Consider the following 26,639-nt stretch of genomic DNA (forward strand, 5'->3'; position numbering starts at 1 on the left):
CATAAAATACAAATACAAGCTGTGTGGCTGCATTCCTAAGTCAAGAATTGAATAAAAAGACTAAGAAATTGTCAAAAGCAACAGATTTTATTGAAAGTTAGAAAGACCGGTTTCGGTTGTTACACCATTGTCTATCTCTGATAAACTGAGATTGAATTTTTACACTGAATCAATTGTTAACTGACTCAAGAATTAATAAAAAAAGAAAGAGATTTCAACTTATTATACCTAGCAAATAGATTTAAGCCATTTGTTTGATTTTGTAGGTCGGATAAAGGGGCAGTACATCCCCCAGCCATGAGCGACAATAATGGGCAGGCCAAGGAAGACCCCTCGGCAATGAGGGACAACTCCGACCCCTCACTACCGCACCCAATGAACTCCCAACCACCTGTGACTAGTGAACTGTTTACTTCACTAAAGAAGTTTTACTTCTTTAAACCCATGAAAGCCCAGAATTATTTTTTCTCAATATAATCTTGTTTACTGTGCTTAATGTAACTCCCATGGCTTCTTATAAATGATAAAGGAAAAAAATTATGTTTTTTTTCTCTAGTTTGAACAATATTGGCATTTTTTGTCTGGTACCATATGGAACCACTGGGCATTGATCATTTCAGAATTGGTTATAAATAAAAACCATTTTTATCATACAAACCATTTATTTTCACACTATTTTATATGGGATATTACACGAATATTGGTATATTGAAGAGATATTATTCAATTTCACTGCTTTCACACAGTGTGATATGGAATAAAGCACGTTATACACAAGCCAACGTTACATTTTTGGCACATTGTGCATACTCTTGAGCTGCAGTTACTTCCAGCACATCTTCGGCGAGATCCATCCACAGTGTTCTTCACAAAATGACTATTATTATCAAACCTCAAAGATTTTATGGGTCAGACAATGGAAGGACCCGGTCTCGAAAAAGGTGTAGCATTTTGACTTAGGTAGGTTTGAGCTAGTACCCTGCGAAATTGAAGTTGAGTGCATTTTCTTCCACTTTGTTTGAATAGAATCCATGAGTTCTGTATTGCAGCATCTATGAGCCATGTGAAAATGCACCACCACCACTTTTTTCCCCTAATAGAAATGCGATGTCTATTTATATTTTCATCAGCTAGATCAGTACCTCCCATATGAGAGTTATAGATACCGATTGCATTTGGTCTCTCCACATTGATGAACTTTCTCTCTGTCTTGGAAAATCGTCGCACTGATGATATTGGCTGTACACCATAACACGTTGAAGCAACTGAAATGACTGAGTTATCCATCCATTGGATGTATTGGATTCCATTTTCACGGTCTATTTGAGTTTCATGATAACCTCGAGGCTTCTTTGAGAGCAGGTTTTTTGGTGTGAGATTTGATTTTTTTGGAATTCTATTCTGACATATTGTACCAGTTCCACTGTATCCATTCTCTCTCAAGAAAATAAGAAGATTCTGATTGGTGAATAAATTGTCAAAGAAAAAATTATAATGTAACTTTTTTTTGTCATTAGGGAATTCACTCAGCATTTTATAGAAGGGAGCTGTTGGCTTTCCAAAGTAATTTTTCATAGTGTCTGGTAAGCCTTTATCTTTGCCTTGATAAAATTCAAAATTTGTTATATATCCATCTGAAGAGTTGAGACACCATAACTTATAACCAAATCTGATTGGTTTGTTTCGAATGAATTGTTTGCAGCTGTGATGTCCAAAATATTTTATCATACTCTCATCATAATTCATATTCTGTAATGGAACATAGTTATTTATAAATCTAGATTTCAATTTCTTCATTAGTGGTCTTACTTTGTTGTACTTATCTTCCATGTCTAAGTTAGTATTGTCTGCACAGTGGATGAATTTACATACATCTAGAAATCTGTTTCACCTCATTGCACTCTTTACTAATTTGTTCCCTAGGTCATCTTGAGAGTCCCAGTAGTGCTGCTTGCTTGGTAGAATATTATAGCCAGACAATATTAGAATTCCAATAAAACATCGAATTTCTTTTCTAGTTATTTTTGGGTCAGACTCATTCTTGAATAATGCATACATTCTTGTCTGCTCATATAAAAGATCAATTACGTCGTCATCAATGAAATGCTCAAATAACTGTAATTCACTCAGATCTTTATATTGAGCAAAGTCACTGCGAGGAAAATGTTCCCATTGCTTTTCCAAATCCCCAACGATAAATTCACTTTCTTCACGTTTTGGGAATATAAATTCATCAAGAGTTTCTGTAATATGAATAGCATCTGGCTCTTGGTTAATGGTCTTATTAATAAATTTCCGGTCTTACAAAAAGTATTCTATTCTATTATTAATAGCCTATTATTATTTCCATTGATATTAATTCAATTTGAAGTGATAAAAGTGTGAACTCTATCCCGTCCTGATGGAGGATAGAAATGTTTTTGTTGTACATAAAAAAGACTCTGATGAGTCATGAGTTTGGAATAGTTTTCTAACTTCCAAGGACGGAAAAAGTGCTCAGTGCAAATCGTGCAAGGCAGTTCTTTGAATTTAATAGTGCAGTACCTGCAAATACTTCCGCCTATTGTGTTTTAATTAGCGATCGTGTGATGGAGTACACACCTCTGACAAGCATGGTGAAAGAAGTTCAGTAATTTTATTGATAGAGTGCACCGGCTGCAATATTATATAAGGTGTGCACTCTGACAATTTGGTTCATTATCAGTTTCACCTTTGAACAGGTAACATCTAAAATGTCCTATTCTTTGTGTTCTGATATTTTGGACAAAACGCAAACTCAGTCTATTGGTATACAGTGCGATCTTGATTCTGATAGTTCTCCACGTCCAGAATTTCACTAATTGCAGCTCCTCCTCCTAACATTCCACCAATCAACTATAAAACCTAACTTTTCTAATATTCTCGCACTTTTAGCCGACAAAGCAAGTTTGTTTTTAGGTGTTGACGCTCTCACGTTTGTCTCTCTAATGACATTGTGTGTATGCGTCTTATGTGTATCTATTTGAACATGGATTGAAAACAAGATAACCCATTACGTTTACTTTTGTTTTTCACGTATGTGCAACCTAATTGTAATTGTATCTCCACGGAAATCAATAAACGATCCGTTCTGGTCTGTTACCTTTACATTAATAGTTTGAATTCGATGCATATTCAAAGGTACATAAATAATCGGCGATGGTACTTCGTTTATTAAATAGCCACTAGGAACCTTTGGCAAAAATTCATAGATTATATGTTTTTGTTTTCCGTCAGAGTAACTACCATATGCTAAATTACACTCGAGCACAATACTACCAATGCTTGTTATGTTAACCAAATGCTGAGAATAATGCCATTTATTTGGTTGCAAAACAACATTATCAAAACCAAGTATCTTACCAATCGAATCAGTATGTGTTAAATCAATAGCTTTATCAGAATGAATTTCAATCTTCATAGTATTTGCGTTTGCATATATAATAAGTTTATTCTTCTTCTTCTCATCAATATTCAATTTATTCTTTAAAGATTTTATAATATCCTCAACTTCATATCCACCCGTATCCAGCTCAATTAATCTATCACCATATTTGAAGCTGGAATTTGTTCCTTTGTTAACGTTTGCAATACTATTGTAGCTACAAAAATTAATCAATCCAATTTCCCATTCACGATTTTTATCCAATTCTATAATTTCTTGTAAATGTTTGTAGAGGTTACTTGTGTTAGATCTTAATGTAATAACAACCATCTTGTAATGTGTGTGTTCAGCACAAACACTTAATTACAACTGATTTGCAAGAAACAATAATGTAAGATGACCACAAAAATCACTATTTAATGGTTGCATGTGCTCTACATTATAAAATATATTTACTCCAATTTCTTTTTTCCAATATTTGTCCAATTCGTATAGTGGTTGTAAATTTCCAATTGGATCAAAATACCAAACATTGGAGCCGACTTTTTTATATGCAACCCAATGTGTGCCATCCTCGCTTTCCCTCGCTAAATTCACAATGGCATTCTCGTTTTTTAGAATTTTTTTGGGTAATGCATCTAGCATATATATACCTCTTAGTCAAATCTGTAATAATTTCGACCAATCAATCAAATCATAATTACTCAATTCTCCTTCAATATTCATATCTTCTTCTTCTTCTTCCTACTCTTCTTTGTTGTTCTATGTTTCTTAACTTGTTTTTGGGGGAATAAACTCACTCCATATGATGATGAGGTGCTGTCACAATATCTAAAAACGTTTCATGCGGAAAAATTGAATAATTCAATTAGTTATGGAATTTCATACAATTCTAAAGATGATGTGTATTATATTGGAAATCAGCAAGTAATATTCGATAACGGTTATATAGATTTTATATTTATAAAATATTTTAAATTTATAGTATAGCTTTAATGATATTTATAATGAAAGATTTCGTTTAACACATGGTCTACTTGAGTTATCCAGAGATCTGGATAAGTATAAAAAAAATCTTAACACTTACAGGCATATATTTAGATCAAAGAGGGTATGTTAAACGAAATCAGGGAATTAAATTGCAAATGATTCAGAAGTTATTTCCCAGTAAAAAAATTAGTAAGAAGAAGGGGTGGGGTTTATTGAAATTTGCAAAAAATAATTCTCATGATAGAATTTATCAATACTTTGATAATTTTGACGAATTAGTGGAAAGATTAAATTTACTCTATTCCTCAAAAGCTTCTGGCAACACTGGACATGATGTTGAGATTGCGTCTATAATTGAAGAGCTAAAAGAAGCAAAACTAATTGTTTAGTATTACGATGACTCTGCATCGATTTGGTCGGATTGATACACCTAGTGGTGCTAATCTTATGTGTGATATTGACTCAATAACACAGAAAATAATCGAATTGATAAATCAACAAGGAATCAGCGAAGCTGTGAAATTTTATTTAGATTCACAAATAACCAAACTCGTTTCGGAAAATACTAAGAATATCGGTGTGAGCATAATTGAAAGAGAACATATTCTAAGTTCATTACAAAATTTTAGTGCCAATATTGATAAAGCTATTGCAGAGAGAACTCTAACTTTAGAATCTGCTCTAGGAGAAGTGAAAACTTTAACAGACAGCTTTTCATCCCAGTTGGACAGTATTAACAATGATAAAGTTGATAAAGGTTATTTAGATGAGAAATTAAAAGCCATATCAGATAAAATTAAGAATTTGGAGGTGTTGGACAGAAACTACCTCAATACTAAATTAAAACAGCTTAGTACAGAAATTTTTACTAAAGTAAATGAAACACACCCATCGACAATTGATAAGCAATATTTAGAATCTACTTTGCAGAAATTGACTAGTTCTTCATTAACAAAGGAAGAGTTTGAAAAACGATTATCTGAAATGGCAAGTGCAATAAAAGCTAATATTATGGACGGTATTGAACAATTCATTACAAAAGATGCTATTGCTATTCTGATTAATCAAATTGCAGAAAAGTATGCAACTAAAAATGATATAGGAGATTTTATTAAGAAAAACGAGATGGAAGTCGCTGTGAAAAGCATTCGTGATGAAATAGCTGAGGCAATTAAAAATTCGGAAGAGGGGTCTGTTATGAGACTGCAATGTTCGGCTGCATTCATAGATTATCTTAATTTATTCATCCATAAGATAGCTTACGATATCGTGAGCGGATACGCACGCGACAGCTTTAATATGAATTGGATAGAAGCTAACCAACATAACCTTTCAGAAAATCAGGTTGCCAAAATTATCACTACCAAAATGGGTTTAGCACAGTACAAAGGGTTTGTATTGTCTCCGAAAACATAAAATCTTGTGAAAGGATAACACTTGGCATATGAGAGAGAGAGAGAAATTTGAAGCAGAGTGAACTTTAACGGTTTTCTTGCTAACACATGCCGGTTCAAGATGATAAATCAGTCTATACATTTTTTCATGTGTCTATGATTGAATGTAACAGTTTTTTCGATGCAGGAGTTATATGAACTCACTCTTATCTATAGAATTTGGGAAGGGGAAACATTCACCTCACAGGGAGCAGCATAGCACACGTGTCATTTCTCTGGAGAAACATTCAACAAGGGGGAGTGTAGCATGCGTGTGCGCGCGCACGCGTCACTTCAGTCTAAACAGCCGAGCCGAGAAGTTCACAACATGACGTCTAACTATTTTGATTGAAGAAGTTTCAATGAGTTCTCTGTAGAAGCAAATCCACTAGGCGATTGGGGTTTTGAATTTTATCCTTATGATTGGTTCGTAGTAACAAAGGTAACATTTGCCGATAATGGCGAAATTCACCTTAAAATTATCGATATTGATAGTGAAGGTGACTTTAAACACACTATTAAGTTGCCGAAAGAATATTCAGTGGTTTTGAATGAGGATAACATCAGAAGTTTTAATTCTCGTTCATGGGAATTGAACGTAAGTGGGAATCGTATCTTCTTAAGACAGTTTCATGGTAACTATAGGCCTCGAGTATTAAGATAGCCGCTCCGCCGAGTGAAATAGGTCTGAGAATATGTAAGTATTTTTAGATATGCTAGCTCATTCCAATTATACTTACATATTGTCGGAGAGAACACTTTAACAATAACGACTGGGATGTTTGTACAGCAAAAGAGCTCAATTTTTTACTCATTCATAAACAGTTTGATTGAACTCTTGACTGTCAGTTGGAAACCAAGCATAATATGGATATTATAGAACTTAGATTATTGTAGAGATAAGGATTCACTTTAATCTGTCAGTATAGCATTAGATGTAGAGTGATAGGGAATTTCTCAATTCACTTTAATATGACAGTATAGCAATAGATGTAGATGTAGAGAGAGATAGGGAATTTCTCAATTCACTTTAATCTGTCAGTATAGCAATAGATGTAGAGAGAGGGAATTTCTCAATTCACTTTAATCTGTCAGTATAGCATTAGATGTAGAGTGATAGGGAATTTCTCAATTGACTTTAATCTGTCAGTATAGATGTAGAGAGGGAATTTTTCCCCTCAAAGAGATATTATTTTTTCCCTCACTTTCTTCATCCCCCTCATCTATACTGGGGAAGGGGAAGGGTAAATCTATTTTGAGAGAGAGTGAGAGAGAGATATATATATCTCTCCTTCTTCATCCCCCTCATCACCACTGGGCAAGGGGAAGGGTAAATCTATTTTGAGAGAGAGTGAGAGAGAGATATCTCTTTCTCCTTCTTCATCCCCCTCATCATCACTGGAGCAGGGGAAGGGAAATTCTATTTTGAGAGAGAGTGAGAGAGAGATATCTCTTTCTCCTTCTTCATCCCCCTCATCTCCACTGGAGCAGGGGAAGGGAAATTCTATTTTGAGAGAGAGTGAGAGAGATATATCTCTTTTCTCTCTTCATCCCCTGGATTTTGGTAGAGAGTTTGTGGGGAGGATATTTTTAATATTCTTCCCAAAGAATGGACATTGATATGTCCAAAGATCCGCCAATTTATGTAGATGCATAACAATATGATTATTATCTATAGTTATTATATTACAAATTGCTTTTTCATATCATATACAGTTCAATAGTTATTTTCTTAGTCTATATTATGTAAATTCATCTATAACTTTGCTGTATTGTAAGCTATTGTATATAAGTGTATAAGCCAGTATATATTGTAATCTACATAAATAAAGTACTCAATCAATCAATCAATCCCCCTCATCTCCACTGGGCAAGGGGAAGGGTAAATCTATTTTTAGAACAGAGCCCCCTCGTCCTCACTGGGCAAGGGGGAGGGAGGAATCTATTTTTAGAACAGGGGATGGGAGAGGGGGGAGAGGGAGAGGCTATTTCGAGCAAAAAAACCTGTCTAAAGAATCAGATTCATACTACTATTATTTTTTTCTTATATATATCTACAAAAAAATGAGTGTGTGCGCAGAATATAAGTTGGCTGTTAATAGATCTGGCAAGAACACGGCGATAGTTTGTAAAGGTTGCAGTTCGATTTTCCATGGAAAGTGTATTCTTGATGAGGCGAACGGATCTCTGAGTGAAGCTGAGATCGAGATTCTGGCGAAGGGTACCTGGAGGTATGAAGGATGTACAAAGGGACTTCGGCTCCAGCGGGCTACTGACCCGAAATCAACCCCCATAAAAAACCCTGGCACTGGTTTGCCAGCTCATTCCTCAGGCTCTGTGGATCTCACGAATTTGTCGTTGTCTGACTTTAGGACCGAGGTTATGAGCACTCTTAAGGATCTACAAATATCCCTGGATATGTGCAATAATAAACTTTATGAGAATGCAAAAACTTTGCTCAAGCAGGGAAATCTTATAGCAGCGTAACAGGAAGAAATTAAGGCCCTGAAAAGTGACAATGAAACACTAAAAAAAACAAGTGAGTGATCTGAAAAGTGAGAACGAAACTGTAAAAGAACAAGTGAGTGATCATGCGATGCGAGATGATGATCAGGAACAATATGGGAGGAGAAATACTCTGGAACTGCACGGTATTCCAGTCACAATTCAAGAGGACGTCTCCAAAGTTGTGATTGAGACCTGTAAAGCTGTCGGTGTTGGGATAAAAACAGAAGATATTGATATATGTCACCGTCTCAAGAAACGACCGGACTCTCAAAACCCGCCGCCGATCATAGTGAAGTTTGTGCGATGCACCATCACCCACAAAATAATGCAACAAAAGCGCAGTGTGAAAAAACTGTCAACTAATCACATAGGCATACAAGGTGAGATTCGTCCAATCTACATTAATTTTTCTCTGACGTCTCAACAAAAAATTTTATTATCCAAAGCCAGGAAGTTACAGAGAGATTTTGGTTTCAAATATGTTTGGGTGGACATAACTGGTACTATAAAGATACGTATTGTTGAAAATGGTGAAATCTACACTGTAAAGTGTGAGAAGGACTTACTTGCCATGCCAACTACAGTAAGGGTCTAGTTGAGTGATAAGGTTCCTTCTTCAATTGTTTTTCTCTATACTAGTTGTAGGTCTGTCTATAGACTATTTTTTTTTTTAATTTTGCTCGTTAAATACCCATTTACAGATCTTTGACCTCATCTTACAATATATATCATATATTTGTATTAACATAAAAAGGAAAAAACACTTTCTTGAAACTATTAAGTGATTGATCATAATGAGAGTAGTCTTATCAAGTTATGATTATTTTATAGTTATAGCTGTTCTATATAATATTATCTGACGTCTAGTGACATTCAGATCGAAGCGAAGGTTTTAAAATATTATTTCATGTTTTTTTTTTATTCTCTGTTTTCTTGTCTTACAGAAAGCTCACTTTATAAATATAATAATCTAAATAAATTATTGCCAAACTTCATTAATGATTGGTGAAATATTAATATATTCAAAGAGAATCAATCATAAGAACAAGAAAAAATTTCCATTTTAAGTAGAAATTACTACTGAAATAATCTACAAATAGTATAATTAATGATAATATGGATGAGGTTTGTATGTACCTATATTTTTTCTCTCTCTTTCATCCGAAATAGCTAAATTTACTGCCTTTAATCAGCCTTAACTTTACATACTTTCTCTTATTACAGTATTTTTCTTTCCAACTTCAATATGCTTGTATTAATTATTAGGCTATATCATATTAACAGATATCAATGAAAATAGTAGCGTGGGCTACAGTAAAAGGACCGTTGTCTTTGAACAGACAATTATGTTGCTACACGAGATTGAGCCATGGAATAATACCAATCTTCTAGAAGTGTGATTGCCAATAAACAAGAAACTAATCTTATCATTCTAAACGAATTCCATTGCTTATCGTCATTATGGCTCTTTCATCTTCATTTTGCGCTAGTTATTCTTGTTTTGATGAGGCTAGTATCAATACAGAATATGGCAACAATTTTAACATCTATCAATATCAACCCTATCTTGTTTATCATGGCAACTTGGCAACACTCTGCTTAAATTTTATCTTTTCATTTATTTTTCACATGAATGATAGGTATTCACACAAATAATTTTAATTTTAATTTTTTCGGAAATATTTTTTATTTTATTAGTACGGTTCAGCAAAGAATTTTATCACCGGTAGGTTAAGATGATCGACTTATCTAAAAAAAAATTTTTTCTCCTTTTCCTTCCAAAAAAATTTTTTCTCCTTCTCTAATATTTTTTAAAAATAAATCCAACTTTTACTTTAACATTATGTCAGTTTTTGAGGGTGATGAGGGCATAGGCAATCATGATACTACTGAGATAGATGACCTTTTCTTATTCGAACCACAGAGATATGAATTAGGCCTAACCAATAACAACATGTTAAATGTTTTCCATACAAATATTTGGAGTATAAATAAGAACTTTGAAGAGTTATTACACTATTTAAATAATATTAATTTTAAATTCCATGTGATCGCTTTGTCCGAGACTTGGATTACAGATGATGCACAATTTACCTATAATCTTGAAGGCTACAATGTTATACAGAAAAAATGTATTTATGTTATACAAAATGTGACGGAATATGTTTATTCGTTGATAAAAATTTTGATTATGAAATCATTGACTTGAACATTGATGAATCAAATACCATATGCATTTCATATTCATTGAATTATAAGAAATACACAATTATTTCTATTTACCGATCACCAGCTCGTAACATAAATAATTTTATTGCAAGTTTGGATGCTTGCCTGGAAAGAATAAAAGAAAATTCTAATGTAATTATACTAGGTGATATTAATAAAGATATTCTATCAAATAATAATTTATCAAATGAGTATTTGAGCGCCTTACACATGAAAGGATTCAAGTCTTTTATCAACAAACCAACACGGATAGGTTGAGAATGGTTCATGTATTGATCACATTTTTTTCAAGGAGGATAAGAACAACAGAGATGCATTGTATGGTGCAATTATAAAAACAAACATAGCTGACCACTTCAGTATTTCACTGCATCTGAGTGAAACCATTAATAATAATGCCATCAGAGAGGAATGGACAAAAAACATAATAGATTACGATGGACTAATTACAGATTTACAGAGAGAAGATTGGAACAAAGTTTATAATGGGGAAAACATTGATACAATGGTCAACATTTTCATAGAAACACTAACTACACTTACAATAAAAAGAACAAAGACCATCAGATTAAAAAAGAAAAACCAGCCACTTAAAAAATGGATTACGCCCAGTCTAGTAAATTCAATACGTGAGAGAGATAAATTACACCGTAAACTTACAAGACAGCCAAACAATATTCAACTAAAAACACGATAAAAAAACTACAGAAATACTCTTACAAATTTAATAAAAAAGGCAAAAATTGATTATTTTAATGAGAAGTTTGCAGAACATGAATATAATCCGAAAAAAACATGGGAATATATTAATGAACTTCTGGAAACAAAAAAAAGTACCAAGGAAATAAAATTAGAAGCAAGTATTCTTAATCAATATTTTTCTAACATAGGTGAATCTTTTGCTAAAAAAATTACAGAAAATATAAATAACATACCAATTCCTAAATCCCTATCTAACATAAGCCAACAAAGTATCTTCCTCTACCCAACAAATTCAAATGAACTAATAACAATTATAAATCAACAAAAAAACAGATCTACACCTGGGCCCGATAATTTGACGGGACATTACATTAAAAAAATATCAGGGGTAATAATTGAACCATTAAAATATATATTTAACAAATGCTTGATCGATGGGTATTTTCCTAATAAATTCAAAGAAGCCAGAATTATTCCTATCCCAAAAACTGGAGACCTAAATAAACCAGAAAACTATAGACCAATAAGTTTAATAAGCAACCTTTCAAAAATATTAGAGAAAATTATAAAAATTCGAATTTTGGAATTTTTAGATAAAGATAATGTAATATGCAATAATCAGTATGGTTTCCAACAGAAGAAATCCACAAAAGATGCAGTCATCCATTTTAACAAAATAATTTTTGAAAATTTCAACAGTAATAATTAAACCCTGGCAGTATTTATGGATTTATCAAAATCATTCGACACGATACCCCACAATATATTGTTGGATAAATTAGATAGATCTGGAATAAGAGGCATAGTAAAGAGACTTTTAGACACATATTTGGGTGGAAGAACACAATGCTTCTCTCTCCATGGACAAACGGATGTCAGATATACAACAAGATTCGGTTTGCCACAAGGAACTGTGTTATCACCACTTCTTTTCCTGATTTATGTAAACGACCTTCTGGAACTAAACTTAACAAATTGTACCACTTTATCCTTTGCAGATGATACGGTATTGGTTTTCAGTGGCAATACCTGGGAAGAAACTTTCAACACTTCAAACACTAACATAAAATTTGTATACAAATGGCTCCAAGAACACATATTGACACTAAATGCAGATAAAACAAAATACATGACTTTTTCACCCAACTTAACAGGTCAACCACCAACAGCTTTGAAACTTTTTATTACAATGGAGACACATGAAAATAACACAGCATATAATCCAGAAGTTGCAAAAACCCTAGAAAGAGTTCAAACAATAAAATATCTAGGTATTCTACTGGATCAGCATCTCAAATGGGATAAACACATTGAATACTTATGTTCCAAATCCAAATACCTTATCTATGTTTTTTATAAAATTAATAAATTAAAGAACCTTGATATAATAAGAAAGATATATTTTGCTTATGCCCACTCAATATTTCAATACATTATTGAAGTTTGGGGAGGTGCATATGATACACATTTAAACAAATTGTTCATTATCCAAAAACACATGATAAGAGCAGCGCTTGGTAAACCTAGACTATATCCAAGTAGAGAAATCTTCCTTGAGTTTAATGTTCCAACGCTAAGACAAAATTATGTAAAAAAGATCATTCTCCATATAAATAAAAATAAGTCTCAATATTTTTTGCGCGAAACGCCCTATAACACTCGTCCAAACAATAGATACAATATCAATCTCAAAAAACTTACAACATGCAGACATCAATTAACATACTTTAGCAATTACATGGTAAACAAAATTCCCAATGATTTTATAACAAAAAAAATCACTCTTGCACTACACATCAGTATGGATAATTGGATATACCAAAATATTTTCTTTAAGCTAACTGTATAGATCTGTGAATTAGATTAATATTATATTTTTTGGATATTTAACGTTTGGTATATAAATAATAAATAATCCAGATTTAATCCTACTCAACAATTTTATAAATTCTTTAAAAAAATAATGATGGCCTCTCTACATCGACTTTCAGCTAACTTTCCTCTTTATTATTTTTTATTTTTATTTTTACATCTTTTATGTACTTTCGTATTTTTTTTATTTTTCATATTATTTATTTTTTATTTGTACTTTTTTATTTTTACATCTCCTTTTATGTACTTAAGTATTTCGAAATCATTGTCACTGCATAGCAAATAGTGTGAATGAACTACAACTCACTGCCAACACACAAGTGTTACTTATGTTGGCAGTGCCAAAAAAGAAAAATTGCTTTTACAATGAAGTTAACTAAACATTTTATTTTACTTCTACTACTGTACTATGCCAAGTTTATTTATTGAGTTATTTACTTCATCTATTGTACCTAAGTATTTAGTATAATTTATAATTTTGTTTCTGTTTTTGTATAGTTAAATTTTTCATTTTGTTCATTTTATTTTAATGATGTAATGTGTTTTTTTGGCGAAATAAATTCAAATTCAAATTGCTACACCCCCAAAAGCTTTATTTAATCTATCATTCCGGAAGAGATTATATCCAGGTAATGCAACAAAATTTGATGGAATACTAGGCTTCAAAAATGATTCGAAAATTCCAATTATATTGAAGTCCTGAAAATGGAAGATTGCTCTGAGTTCATCAATGTGGCAGCTGAGGGATTGGATGTTAAGGTGAGCAGCCTTGAAAAGTTTTTTGAAAGAGTGGAGCTTATTTGCTAGAAACATACCTGCGTCATTATTACTATTATTGAAATGATCATACCTACTTGAGGGCGAGCGAGCTGACGTGTCAGTGAGAGGCATCATGGAAGCAGCAGACCAATCATGAATCGACCTCAGAACGACACATGACGGGGAAAATGGGGATGAAGCTAATAAAACTCAACCTAGATGAAAAAGTCTCTCGATTCGAGTGCATTCTGTATGCCTTGACAGTTCAGCTCCCTTCACTATTTAAAAACACTAGTTCTAAAATTCACTAAACACAATAAGATGTACTGTAGCTATACTGTAGATAGATTTTGATGTATCTGATGTGTTTTGATGGGTCTGATGGATTTTCCTGGATATCCAGTTGGATATTTTTGGATATCAATTAGATATCTGGTAAATATCGTGTGCTGTCTGGGTAAAAGCACACGGGTATGTTGTGATTCCCTACATATAGAGATAAACTTCTTCAGTTTGGACATTTATAACTGTTTGTGATTGATTTATTCATTTTAGAAGTATTTTTAGATGTGTGCTTTTTGTTTGTTTTGGATTGTAAATAGTCCAGGAAATGAATGCTCAAAAGAGGGTATAGAGGGGAATATGATGCATTTTTGGAGTGTTATAGACCCTGAAAGACCAAAAATTGGATGAAAACTGTTATTATAAGAATTACACACCTTCAAGAGCAAATATCTCGGGAACTGTTGAGAGTATCACAAAACTCCACTCAACAGAAACTGAAGAGAATTTATCAAGCTTCATTTTTTAATAGTTAGTTATGTTGTTTGAACGCATTGTTCCCAAGATACAAGCTTGGAAGCAAAAAGGTAAAAAATACAACTTTCAAATCACCCTCATCCCCTTAACACATGAGTTAGGAATGGGGACTCTTGATATGTTCACCTCCTAAGCAAAGTCAAAAATTGTGTTCAAAACATCCCCTCCAAATGTTTTTGCCAATTGGTCTATTGTTGCAAGACTGGAAATTTCACTTTTTGTGTAGTTGAGAAGTTGATATTGTGGCAATTATTCATATTGAATGAAAAAGACTAAGAAATTGTCAAAAACCACAGATTTATTGATACTTAGAAAGACCGGTTTCGGTTATAACACCATTGTCAATCTCTGATAAACTGAGTAATTCTTAAAATCAGAGATTGACAATGGTGTAATAACTGAAACCGGTCTTTCTAAGTATCAATAAATCTGTGGTTTTTGACAATTTCTTAGTCTTTTTCATTCAACTGGAGATTTCACACTCAATACTAAAGCTGCTGCAACAGTTGTAGGGAAAGTGTGAAATTATAAATCAAACTGAAGAGAATTCAATATTCTATAAGCTCATGATAAGCATGGATTTTTTCCATCGATTTTTAAAAAGTTATAAGAGCAAAAATATACAAAAATTGGAGGCAAAAATGCTTCTTTCAAAAATATCACAACTTCGAGAGCAGATATCTTGAGAACTGGAGGAGATATAAAAAAAGTTGAGGGATGAATATTGTAGGAAATTATGAAAGCTTTAATTTGTTATATGACAGTCAAGTCCTTAATTTACATAGTTTTCAAGTTATATGTGAGAAAACAAAAAATGGTACCTTTGAACCACCCCCACCCACTTAGAACAGGTGGTAGGGGTGGGGACTTTTGATATTGTGACGTTTTCAACAGGGTTCCTTCAGGATTTATTTGAGTGAAACTACAAATGAGAATATACTGAAATTTATTGAATCGATTTTCACTAATACTTGATGGCACAGACTAAACTAAACAGTTGAAAATACACAGATAACAATGTTGTTTGCTAAACTCAAATTTGATTATAAGACTTACTATGTAATTCAATTATCACTTACTAAAGTACAATCAGCTAATAGTCAATCAACAGTCCATTAATTCACAGTAAACATTAACTTACACTTTAACAGAACAAACGTTATTCTTACTCTTACAAGATTAGCAAACACTGACTTCACTGATGAACAGACTTTTTAACTTCACCGAACTCAAATACCGCAAAAACAGAGTTCACTTGATCAAAACACTATAAGTTCACTGTCCCTTCACTAGCTGCTTGTATCCATTCACTGTCAACTCAATACTCAACTCTGATTCACATGTCCAAGTTGTCCCTTTTTAATACAAGAGTCGAACTTTCTAGACCATTCCAGAGACTCTTCCTTGTTTACCACCTGTCAATCAAGTTCCAAAGAATGTTCTTGAATTCTCCAGAAGTCCCAAACCTACTACTGGTGTCTTTTCTAAATGACAATAGGTGTGGGTGAGATGAATTGAGAGGAACAGAGAGGGGGAGTGGCTGGCCACATTCAGCTGAAGACAATGTGACTCATGTCCCTTTGTTCCATCTTCTGGAACTTTCGCTCATTCCCCTGCCCAGCACCTTCCTGTCCATGAACCTATTTGTCACAATATGTTCCCTCCTTACTACCCTAAACAGAACTGGGGGGTCAAAAATTGTCTTCCCAGCTTTTCCCTCCATAACCTTTATTTGACTGGACTAAAATTAAAGAGTAACTTAGAAATGTGAAAGTTAGATAAAAATAACTGTTGTCTAGAACTAGAACCGTTTTAGACTTAAACATGTGGTGGGCTACTTTTCTAGAAATTGTGTCTGAATGATTGTATTAAAATGAATAAATTATATATATATATATATATATATATATATATATATATATTATATATATATATATATATATATATATATATATATATAAATATATATATATATATATATAGAGAGAGAGAGAGAGAGAGAGAGAGAGCACATAACAGAAGACACTTTAAAGTTTGTAATATAAATTAAAACTGGAGACACAAGACATAAATAGGTTGAAAACACTTAGAAACGGAAATTTTCAGAAACTGAGATTCCTTCCTCTAAAGATTATATACATATAATGATTATTATTATTTTTAAAAAGATTATTATATATTTTTCATAAAGATTATATATTATTATAAAAAGATTATTACATTATATTATGGGTCTTTATAGATAATATATATCAGTGGGTCTTTATTATATATATATATATATCTATATACAATCCCACTCACTGCTCGGTTGAGGAAGGAATCTCAGTTTCCGAAAATTTCCGTTTCTAATGAAAGTTTCTAAGTGTTTTCAATCTATTTATGTCTTGTGTCTCCTGTTTTAATTTATATTATATATATATCACATACCAAAAAACACTTTAAAATTTGTAATATAAATCTATCAATATATTTATGTCTTGTGTCTCCTGTTTTAATTTTTATTATATATATATCACATACCAGAAAACACTTTAAAGTTTGTAATATAAATTAAAACAGGAGACACACGACATAAATAGATTGAAAACACTTGAAAACTTACATTAGAAACGGAAATTTTCGGAAACTGAGTTTCCTTCCTCAACCGAGCAGTGAGTGGGTACAGTTTCAAATCAAACAGTCGTGACCACAGAGTACGCACGGAGAGTCAATTGTAGCAGCAGAGACCACAGATTACGCGGTGCAGACGGATGGAGAGAAGAAGGGTACAGATTCAGGGGACATTATGGGGTATTTAGGGGGCGGTTACAAATGGGATATTTAAGATTTGAGTGGGTTATGAATAAGGAAAGGTGTAGCTTATGAATTGATTGAGAAGAGGAGATTTAAAATTAGAAATCAAAAAAGAAAAAACAATTAGACTAAAATTGGAGAAAGGAATTGAAAGGAAATGTCATTTGTTATATTGGCGAAACGTCAGCAAGTAAGTGGAACTGCTTATCGGATGTACCCGTTTGATATATTAGCATAACTTTTCAGCCAGCCAACGACAACGGCCAAGACTACAAAGCATGTAGAACAGACGAATGAAGGAAAAAAGATAACAGATTGAGGAGAAGCCACTATGGGTCACAAGCTGGAAATTTCAAATTTGATTAAAAAATCTCCTTTTTTCTATTAATTCATAATCTGCCCCTTTCCTTATGAATAACCCACTCATATTTTAAATCTCCCGCTTGTAACCCATAATGGCTTCCCCTCAATCTGTTATCCTTCTTCCTCCATTCGTCTTTACTACATACTCTGTGGTCTTGGCTTCCATTCGTCTGTACTATAGAGGTGCTCCGTCGACTAACCGCCCGGGTTCATTGAGTCCGTCCGGGAATTGCCGATTCGTGGATCCTCCATCACGACAATGCTCCATCGCACACCTGCCTGCTCGTCACCGAGCAGTTGGCCAAACAGTCAAGGGTAACGGTGCCACATCCTCCTAACAGCCCGGATATGGCACCACCGGACTTCTTTTTGTTCCCCAAGATCAAGAGACAACTTAAGGTGACGCGGTTCGGGACACTGGAGAACGTTCAACGTGCTACGACGAGAGCTCTAGACAGCATAGAGGTTGCCGACTTCCAGGGAGCGTTCAGGGATTTGAAATCCGGTATCAGCGTGTTATCGACTCCAATAGGGATCACTTTGAAGATATCTAATGAAAAATTGTACATATTTTGCCCATAAAAAATTTCCTGAGATCAGTCTGGTTACTTATTATACAGACCCTGTACATATACAAGGAGAATTATTGTACTTCAGTCGAATTCTTTGAAATTTGTGATGAAGAACTCACAATACATACATATCGAACCCTTTCCAGTTCCAATTTACTTGATAAATCTATAAAACGCAATGAGAAACTGGACAAAAGAGACATTTTCACAACTTAGCTGAACATCTGTACCGTACTTAATTTTCAATATTTTCTGATTATTTTTCCTCAAAAGAGCTGATAAAACGCAGAAAAATGTCGGAAAATTGTGCTAGAACCTGCTGATTTTGGGTGCAGGGAACTTATATCAAGTTTTTCATTTCTTTTTCCCAGATTTCTCTTTAAACTTGAAAGTGTTTGATACGTGTATTGTGACGTCTCTTCATAATTTATATATCAAATTTCAAAGAATAAGACCATAACAGGCTGGAAAACTCCGATTTCAGGTTTATTTTTGGCGTAATTTCCAATCACTTTACACACAACATTTTTCACACCTTAGCGTCACCTGGTCATCCCGTCTGCATGGCACCTCCTTAGAGAGTTGACAAGTTATCGGCAACAGCCGGTCACCTCAAGAGCCAGTTTTAAAGGTGACATCCTGACGGTATGACCAGATGATTGGCTGACACCCAGACGTCCACCCTTTTGATCTATCTGAAGTGTTATATAATATTTTGTATAACATGTCGTATAATCTGTTGTCTAACCATCATTGTATGATGAGGGGGAGAATGGTGGACAATGCAGTAGCACAAGCACCAGTTACCGCCTGCATTTGGACGAGCAAACTTCGGTGTGTAGTTGAATCTATTGCTCTTTACAATAAATTGCTGTTGAACTCAGTATGCTGTCGTGTCGTGATGTGATCCATGAGCCACTAGTGTCGTCGAGTGCTCCACTCGAGTCCTGGCAGTAAGGACGAGAACAATAAAATAAGGTGAAGTATGCTAGTCTTAGAATTAGTTATTGTTCCACCCAGCCACACTGCCAGACAACAAAATTCTTGTTTCAGTAAATATAGTCCACAAACAAAGAACTGAACCAGCCTCTCTGTCAATGAGGTTGCCATCACAGGTATAATATTATATCTATCCAATATTAAGATATTTATCTCTTTTCTGTATAGGGCTACTTGTAATATAGATATAAAGAAAATAAAAATCTCAGTACCCTTTTTTAAAAAATTTTATCACAACATGTTTCGGACATTTATGCCATTTTCAAGTGATATAATTTTAAGATATTTAATAACAATAGAATTGTTGAGTTAGAAAATCAGTTTCGATAGCTTCCTAAATGGATTGATACATAAATAAAAATGTTATTTGCAATCGGGGCTATGAACCATACGGAGTCATAATAATTATAATTATATGAACCTCAGACGCTTCTTGTTTTGCAGAGTACGATATGCCGAATAAGTTAGTTGTAATTGGATTGCCAACAAGTTACAAAATGTTGTACATTGCTTGAACTGTGTAATCTCCATTCACATGCCTCACTGTACCAAATCATATTTTCTCTTTGTGGGATTATTCAGACAGCTCAGTGCCGTTATATACATTGTCGACCTTCCTATTTCAATGTCAAAGGATACCTGGACAAAGATGAACACACTTTGCACTGACAAGGCAGGGGTGCCCACAGGGGGGAGACGCAGACTGAAATTGCAGACTTGCGGGGGAAAATAATGAATAATAAAATGGTGACCCCTGGACAAGGTACATTAATTATAAATGAAATGTTTTAAAAATTTTTTCACCGTTACTAAGACAGTATTCTAAATGCTTCTATTATTTTTGTTCAATGATTTGAAGATTGATTTAAAAGAATGTTCCTATGAATCTATGATGATAGACATCTTTGTGAAAATCAGTCTTTTTGTCTCCACTATTCTAATATGATATGATTTCATTTACTTTCCAGGGTAATTTACTTAATAATTTTACTAAGTGAGTACAGTAATTACTTATTCACTTACTTCATAGATCTAGAAATGAAACCTATTACTTACCGACATACCCGGGTGTACCACATGCTGTAGCCATGATGCCAGAGTCCTCCATCTTCGATAAACCGAAATCACTAATCATTATTTTACTGTCCTCATCTGGGCTATAGTAGAGTAGATTTTCAGGCTGCAAAAACATGCGAATAATATATTACAAAGTGTTCAATTTGTGAAGTTTAATTACAACATTTAAGTTTGATGTTATGCCGTTTTAACCATCGAAATGAAGAAGTTACAATTTGAAAAACAACCTCGTGAAATGATAATATTCAAGATCATAATTATTGGAAAAAATAAGTCAAGAAGTCAGAAATTCAAGATAATTTTTTCAATCTCATAAGTAGAAATTTAATTCATTTTGTGGGATTCAATGTGAAATTCCATGAAAATGACTATGCTCAGTTAATTATCATTTACACCTACAGACACGGTACCTGTTAAGCGCTCTGTAAGAGTGCAAGAGTGCTCATTTCAGGTAACTGTAGAAAAATAAAACTCAAGAAAAATAAACAAAAAGCTGTAATCTCGTCATGAATATTTTTGAGCTAAAAATAAATCTCCATTTTAAAATTAAATCAAATCTGTCTAATTAAATCTCCATTTTTAAATTCCCTCCATTGTACTGAGAACATACAGTCTGGTCAGCCATCAATATTAATATATGATTGATTTTGGTATCTATTCAACTATGATGATTCATTTGTACTGTGATTACCTTATTTATATTTGAGCTAAAATTGTCAACACTATAGGATTGAAAATAATTCTATCGAATACATTCATTCAATTTTCATTCACTTATTTAAGAAACAACACTGATGTGAAAACATTGGTAGATAAAATACCAAGGCAATCTTTTTGTTATTTCTCCTTTTCAAATTTAGGTGATAACACAGTACAAAAAGTAGGTTAGGCTTCCTTCACTTGTCCCATTTTCGAATCAATTGGAATCAATTTAATCACAGAGGCATGAATGGAACTCCACGAAAGCCCAATACATCATTATTTCTCGAGATTGAAACTATCTATCAATGAGCATTTTCAATTCCTACCAAAGTCTTTGAATAGTCAGTAAAGTGGTCAATCTTCTATTGCCGGTGTCGTCCAATGAGCGATTCGGGTAAGAATAGTCCACTGAGCGATCCATTGTTCAGAATAACAATAAGGATAGGCAGACACTATGAATGGAAGGACTTGAGTGTCATTAATCATCAGGGACTGTGACAGAGAGAGGCTAAATAGGTAGTGTCATGTGTATACTCGCAATACGATATATTGATGATAATGATTGAATCAGAACTTCAGAACCCACCACCTTTCATAAAAACGAATCATTTGTTAAATAATATTTTATCCAATGAACAATGTTATTTACAAACTGTTCTCAAAAGTCTGTGCATATCGATTTGGGTACTATTACTGGTGACAGTAAAAACTCCTTAAGGTGTAATTTTTTGAAAAAGCTGTTCCATTTTCAAAAAAAGTCTGAAACTAAATTCCAGTTATTCATTGACAATTGAATAACTTTATCAAAAATATATATTTTGAGAACATTTTCCTTATTTAATCAACAATACCGTGAAGAGTGTAGTATCCTTAGAATTTTATGAGTTACTGAATTTGAAATTATTTGTTTCAAGAATGGGTACCCTAGTGGAAGAGATCCATAATAATCTATAGAAAAACTCTATTGATATCAATATATGCTCATGGATATCAATACATGTTCATGGAAATCAATAGAAGCTCAAGGATATCAATACATATCACGGAAAAATACAGTCAATGAACTTCTATTGATATCACTGTACGTTCAGTGATAACAATAGGTGCTCATGGATATCAATAGAAATAATGGTAAATACAGTCAATGAAAATCTATTGTTATCACTGAACTTTTAGTGATATCAATAAAAGTAAATGGGTATCATTAGAAGTAAATACAAACAAATAGACATCATGGTAAATACAGTCAATGAGCATCTATTGATTATATTAAATCTTCATTGATATCAATAAGGACCGGTTTCTGAGCTCTCAGGATGATATAACCCATGTCAACACACAATGTGAAAATCACGTTTTTTCACGTGAATAAAAAGTGAAAATGTTAAAACTGAAAATCAAACATTTTTTCAACTCTCAATTTAGGCTTTCTGGCCAACAGTTCGGATGTAAAATCAAATTTACACCCCTTTTTATCTGTTGCAAAATCGTCTACAACACACCGTTATCGAGATAAAAAAATTTCAAGCCAATTAAACTTTTGATGGAAAATTTTCTGAGTTTTCCAAAAAGTCTCACTTTAAGCTTTCTGTTAATCAATTCGGGTGCAGAAATGAATTTCCATCACTTTTTGGCATATGCAAAAATTGTCTACAATGCACCGTTAACGATTTATAGACCTTTTGCAGTATTTATAAAAACTTAATAATTTTGGAAGATTTTCAATTTTCTCGGAACAATGTATTTTTGAGGACTGATTCGGGTGTAGAAGTAAACTTCCAGCACTTTTTTCCTATGAGAAAATCCAGTTAGACATGCCATCTACAATGCACCGTTAATGATTTATAGGCCTTTTGCAGTAATTTTAAATACAGTTGAAACCTAAATTATTTTGGAAGATTTTCAATTTTCCCGAAACAATGTATTTTTGATGACTGATTTGGGTGTAGAAATGAATTTCCAACACTTTTTGTCTCTTTCAAAAATCGTCTACAATGCACCGTTTACGATTTATAGACCTTTTGCAGTAATTTTAAATACAGTTGAAAACTTGCAGTTGAATAATTTTGGCAGATTTTCAATTTTCCCGAAACAATGTATTTTTGATGACTGATTCAGGTGTAGAAGTAAATTTCCAGCAATTTTTTTCCTATGAGAAAATCCGGTCAGATGTGCCATTAACGTGCTACTGACATTTAAAATTTTAAAAAATAGTATTTGATCATGAAAAATTCTGAAAAAAATCATGAACGTTTCTTTTCATATTATCAACCTTTTCCTAGAATTTAAAATGATTCTATCAAAAATTGGAAAAGTTATATAACTTTTTCAAATAAAATCACAGTTTATGGGGAAAATCATGCAGTATCCAGAATTACTCACAGAGACTTTCAAATGATTTTTGGGGTTCAATTCAAATAATAACATCCTACCATTTTATCGTTTCCAACATTATTTCAGTGTCAAGCACAAATGTCCCCTCATAAGAAATCATTAATCTCCACCTGAAATATCAAATGTTTTAATAACAGTTACATTGTCAATACTGTAACAATAATTTTGAAATTGCCACCATTACTATGGTATCGAGTTGTGACATGGGTAGTATTTAATTACTTATTTATTGATTGATTTTTTCATGTTTTAGATTTAAGATTTTTCAGGAGAAAAGACTCTGATATTAGAATAATTATTTCTGTAGTTGGACTTTAGTGAGAAAATATATAATTTAGTGAGTAAGCAGTATTTTTGCAGCGACAATAAGATTCTGCTAACTTATGTCTAAACGACTCTGAGAACCAGCAAATTCAGGGATATTTGCTAGTTCTCACGGATGAGGTGGCTCCACAAGGAAAGGACATGGCAGATGTTTGGTAGCCTGTAGATATTTTCACAGAGGAAAACTGCAGACCTGGCAAGTACCCTCTTGCCGAATCTCGTGAGAACTGACTCTTCCAATAGCAGCAGTTAGGCCTTCTGGCACACTGACGTGGAGAGGGGGAAGTTTTCTGGACGGAAAACCTCCAGTCGTAAAACAACAGAGGTACCGAGAAGATCAAAACCCATACCGTATTGCAAAAAGTTAAGTTAGTTTTCCGGAATTATGATATACATGAGTGTCCTGTGGTTTGGGATTACGGTGGAAGTGATAGCTGGGGGTAAGTGCCAAAATTTCTAGCTCCTTATAAAACATTTTCACCCAGCCGAGACCCTAATTAGTAAAATTCTTGTTGTAGTAAAATTTCTAGTTGGCAGAATATTATTGGCAGGTAGTTCTTTTAGGAATAATATTTTGATAGAATGTACTGCATATCTCGTTCTTTAAATTTCAAGTAATTGACATAATAAATGAGAAATTCTTTAGGTAATACAATGTTGTTGTCTATCCAGTTCCCATGATTCCCTTGAAGTAGTAATAAGATATCTTCAACCCCCATCAAGGGCGGTTACAAAAGTGGTGGCGTTTGGTGGGATAGACTGCAAAAATGTCTATCAAACCAGATCGGAGTCATGGGACAAAATTCACTGTTAGAAACAAGAAAATAATAGAAAATTTGAATTGAAAAATAGATTTAATTGCGAAAGTGAATGTTGATTACTTTATTATAATCAGATCTTAGATGGAAATAGAATTGTTAGATTAGGCCCAATTTCACCAAAGTTTCTGAAACCGCCGGTTTCGAAACTGTGGTTCCTGGCTGAACAGAAGTTTTGAATGCTGACGGATTTCACCAGCACAAACTGACCAAAGATTCCGAAACCGTCGTTTTGGGGTATTGTGAAGGCAGTGAACCCACTTGACGTCATTTTTATAACCTAAAAACTTTGTTGTGCTCTCGTAGATTGTTGTTCTAACATTCAATACGAATAAGAATCTTCTTTGATAAAGACATTGTTAAATGTTAACAATGCATTTACAAACGTCAATAATAGGTACTAGATAATACATAATAGTACTAGTCTGCAAATATTTGGTCTAGTCAATCACATAAAATTCTTGTATGCTATATAAAATTTAGGCTTTCAGTAGTTTTCAATTTTCTTCTGAAGAATGCAAGAGACAATGATTTGATTGTTCCTAGTAGTAAAGAATTGTCAAGTATACACAAGTGATGTATACTTAAAGACAGATGTATACCCAAGATTTTTTTGCAAAGTAGTGATCCTGAGCTTTTGAGCTCTGATATTATTCCTATTTCTGAATAGATGATTGAATATCTATTGTAAGTGGACATAATATTAGTTTTTTCTAGGTTCAATGAGAGATTTCATTATTCACATGAATCATTAAGGAGTACAGAGCTATCATCTAGAAAATTTTGTACTCCTGTTTTGGATTTACAACTAACTTTGAGATTAAAATCATCAGCAAAAAGTAATCCTGCTTTATGAGTACCTTCTATGTTACAAATTATGTCATTAAAATATAGGCTATTAATGAGTATTGTTCCAAGTATGGAGCGTTGAGTGACCCTATACCGATCCTTCCTGCCCTTAGAGAACTGACAATCTCTGTAAAAAATCTGGTTGCGGTCTTTTAAATATGACATAACGAGATCGATTCATTCAGAATTGCAGCCATAATAAGAAAGTTTGCTACCAAGTATGTTATGCCAGTACCGTATCGTAAGACATACCAGCATATGACCTAAAGCTAACAGAAAGATCCTTATCCAAATAATCAACAACACTATTTACTAGTCTTGTAACTTCATTACATGGCCTGAAGCCAAATTGTTTTTCAGTAAACATACCAAAGCTTTCAAAATGACTTGATATCTGGTCTTGCATTATGGCCTTGAATACTTTGGATATCACAGGTACAATAATTGATGGTCAGAAGTTTTTTTATCGCCTTTTTTATGTACAAGTAATACCTTAATGTTTTTCAATACACTTGGAAAAATGCCCTTGCAAACCAAACAGTCATACATATACGTATAAGTTGCCTTTTTCTTGTTTCTATAGTTTTTCCGGTGTTGTAAATTAGCTATAGGTATTATTTGTAATCGAAAATTTATTCGTTTTTATCTGTTAATTAGTTTTAATTGGGTCATTTATATATATTAGGTAGTTTAATAAGAAACTCATGGAGAAAACGTTGAGTGGGAAAACGATTGGGGAGCCTCTGCATATATATATGAACAGTTCTGATTGATCTAATAGAAAAACATTTTAATATTATTGAATGTAAGAAGACTTATTACTTTTAATAAATTATTGAAACTGTTGGATTGGTTAAAAATAGGAAGCGAATTCAACAATTTTAATAAACTACTACCTAATGAATTAACTAACAAACTTATAACTAAATCCAACAATATCAAAATAATCAACTGACTATTGAACAACATTTGAAATGTCAATACATGAGTGTGTGTGACCTAACATTCAGCTCTTTACGATTACAGTAGG

The 26,639-nt window shown here is 33.2% G+C and overlaps 1 protein-coding gene across 7 annotated transcripts in view; it reads right to left on the reverse strand.

Moving 5' to 3' along the window:
- Positions 1-26,639, reverse strand: part of LOC111044471 (calcium/calmodulin-dependent protein kinase type 1) — a 393,028-nt gene that overhangs the window by 54,351 nt on the left and 312,038 nt on the right. For all 7 annotated transcript variants that reach the window (XR_005573327.1, XR_005573328.1, XM_039443135.1 and 4 more), the window contains one exon: positions 20,502-20,625. Coding sequence is in view for 5 of the 7 variants with exons in the window: in XM_039443135.1 (XP_039299069.1) it covers positions 20,502-20,625 (124 nt within the window). In the remaining 2 variants the exon portion in view is untranslated. The remainder of the gene's footprint in view (positions 1-20,501; positions 20,626-26,639) is intronic.

The sequence above is a fragment of the Nilaparvata lugens genome, chromosome X (genome assembly GCF_014356525.2).
Source record: "Nilaparvata lugens isolate BPH chromosome X, ASM1435652v1, whole genome shotgun sequence".
NCBI lineage: Eukaryota > Metazoa > Arthropoda > Insecta > Hemiptera > Delphacidae > Nilaparvata > Nilaparvata lugens.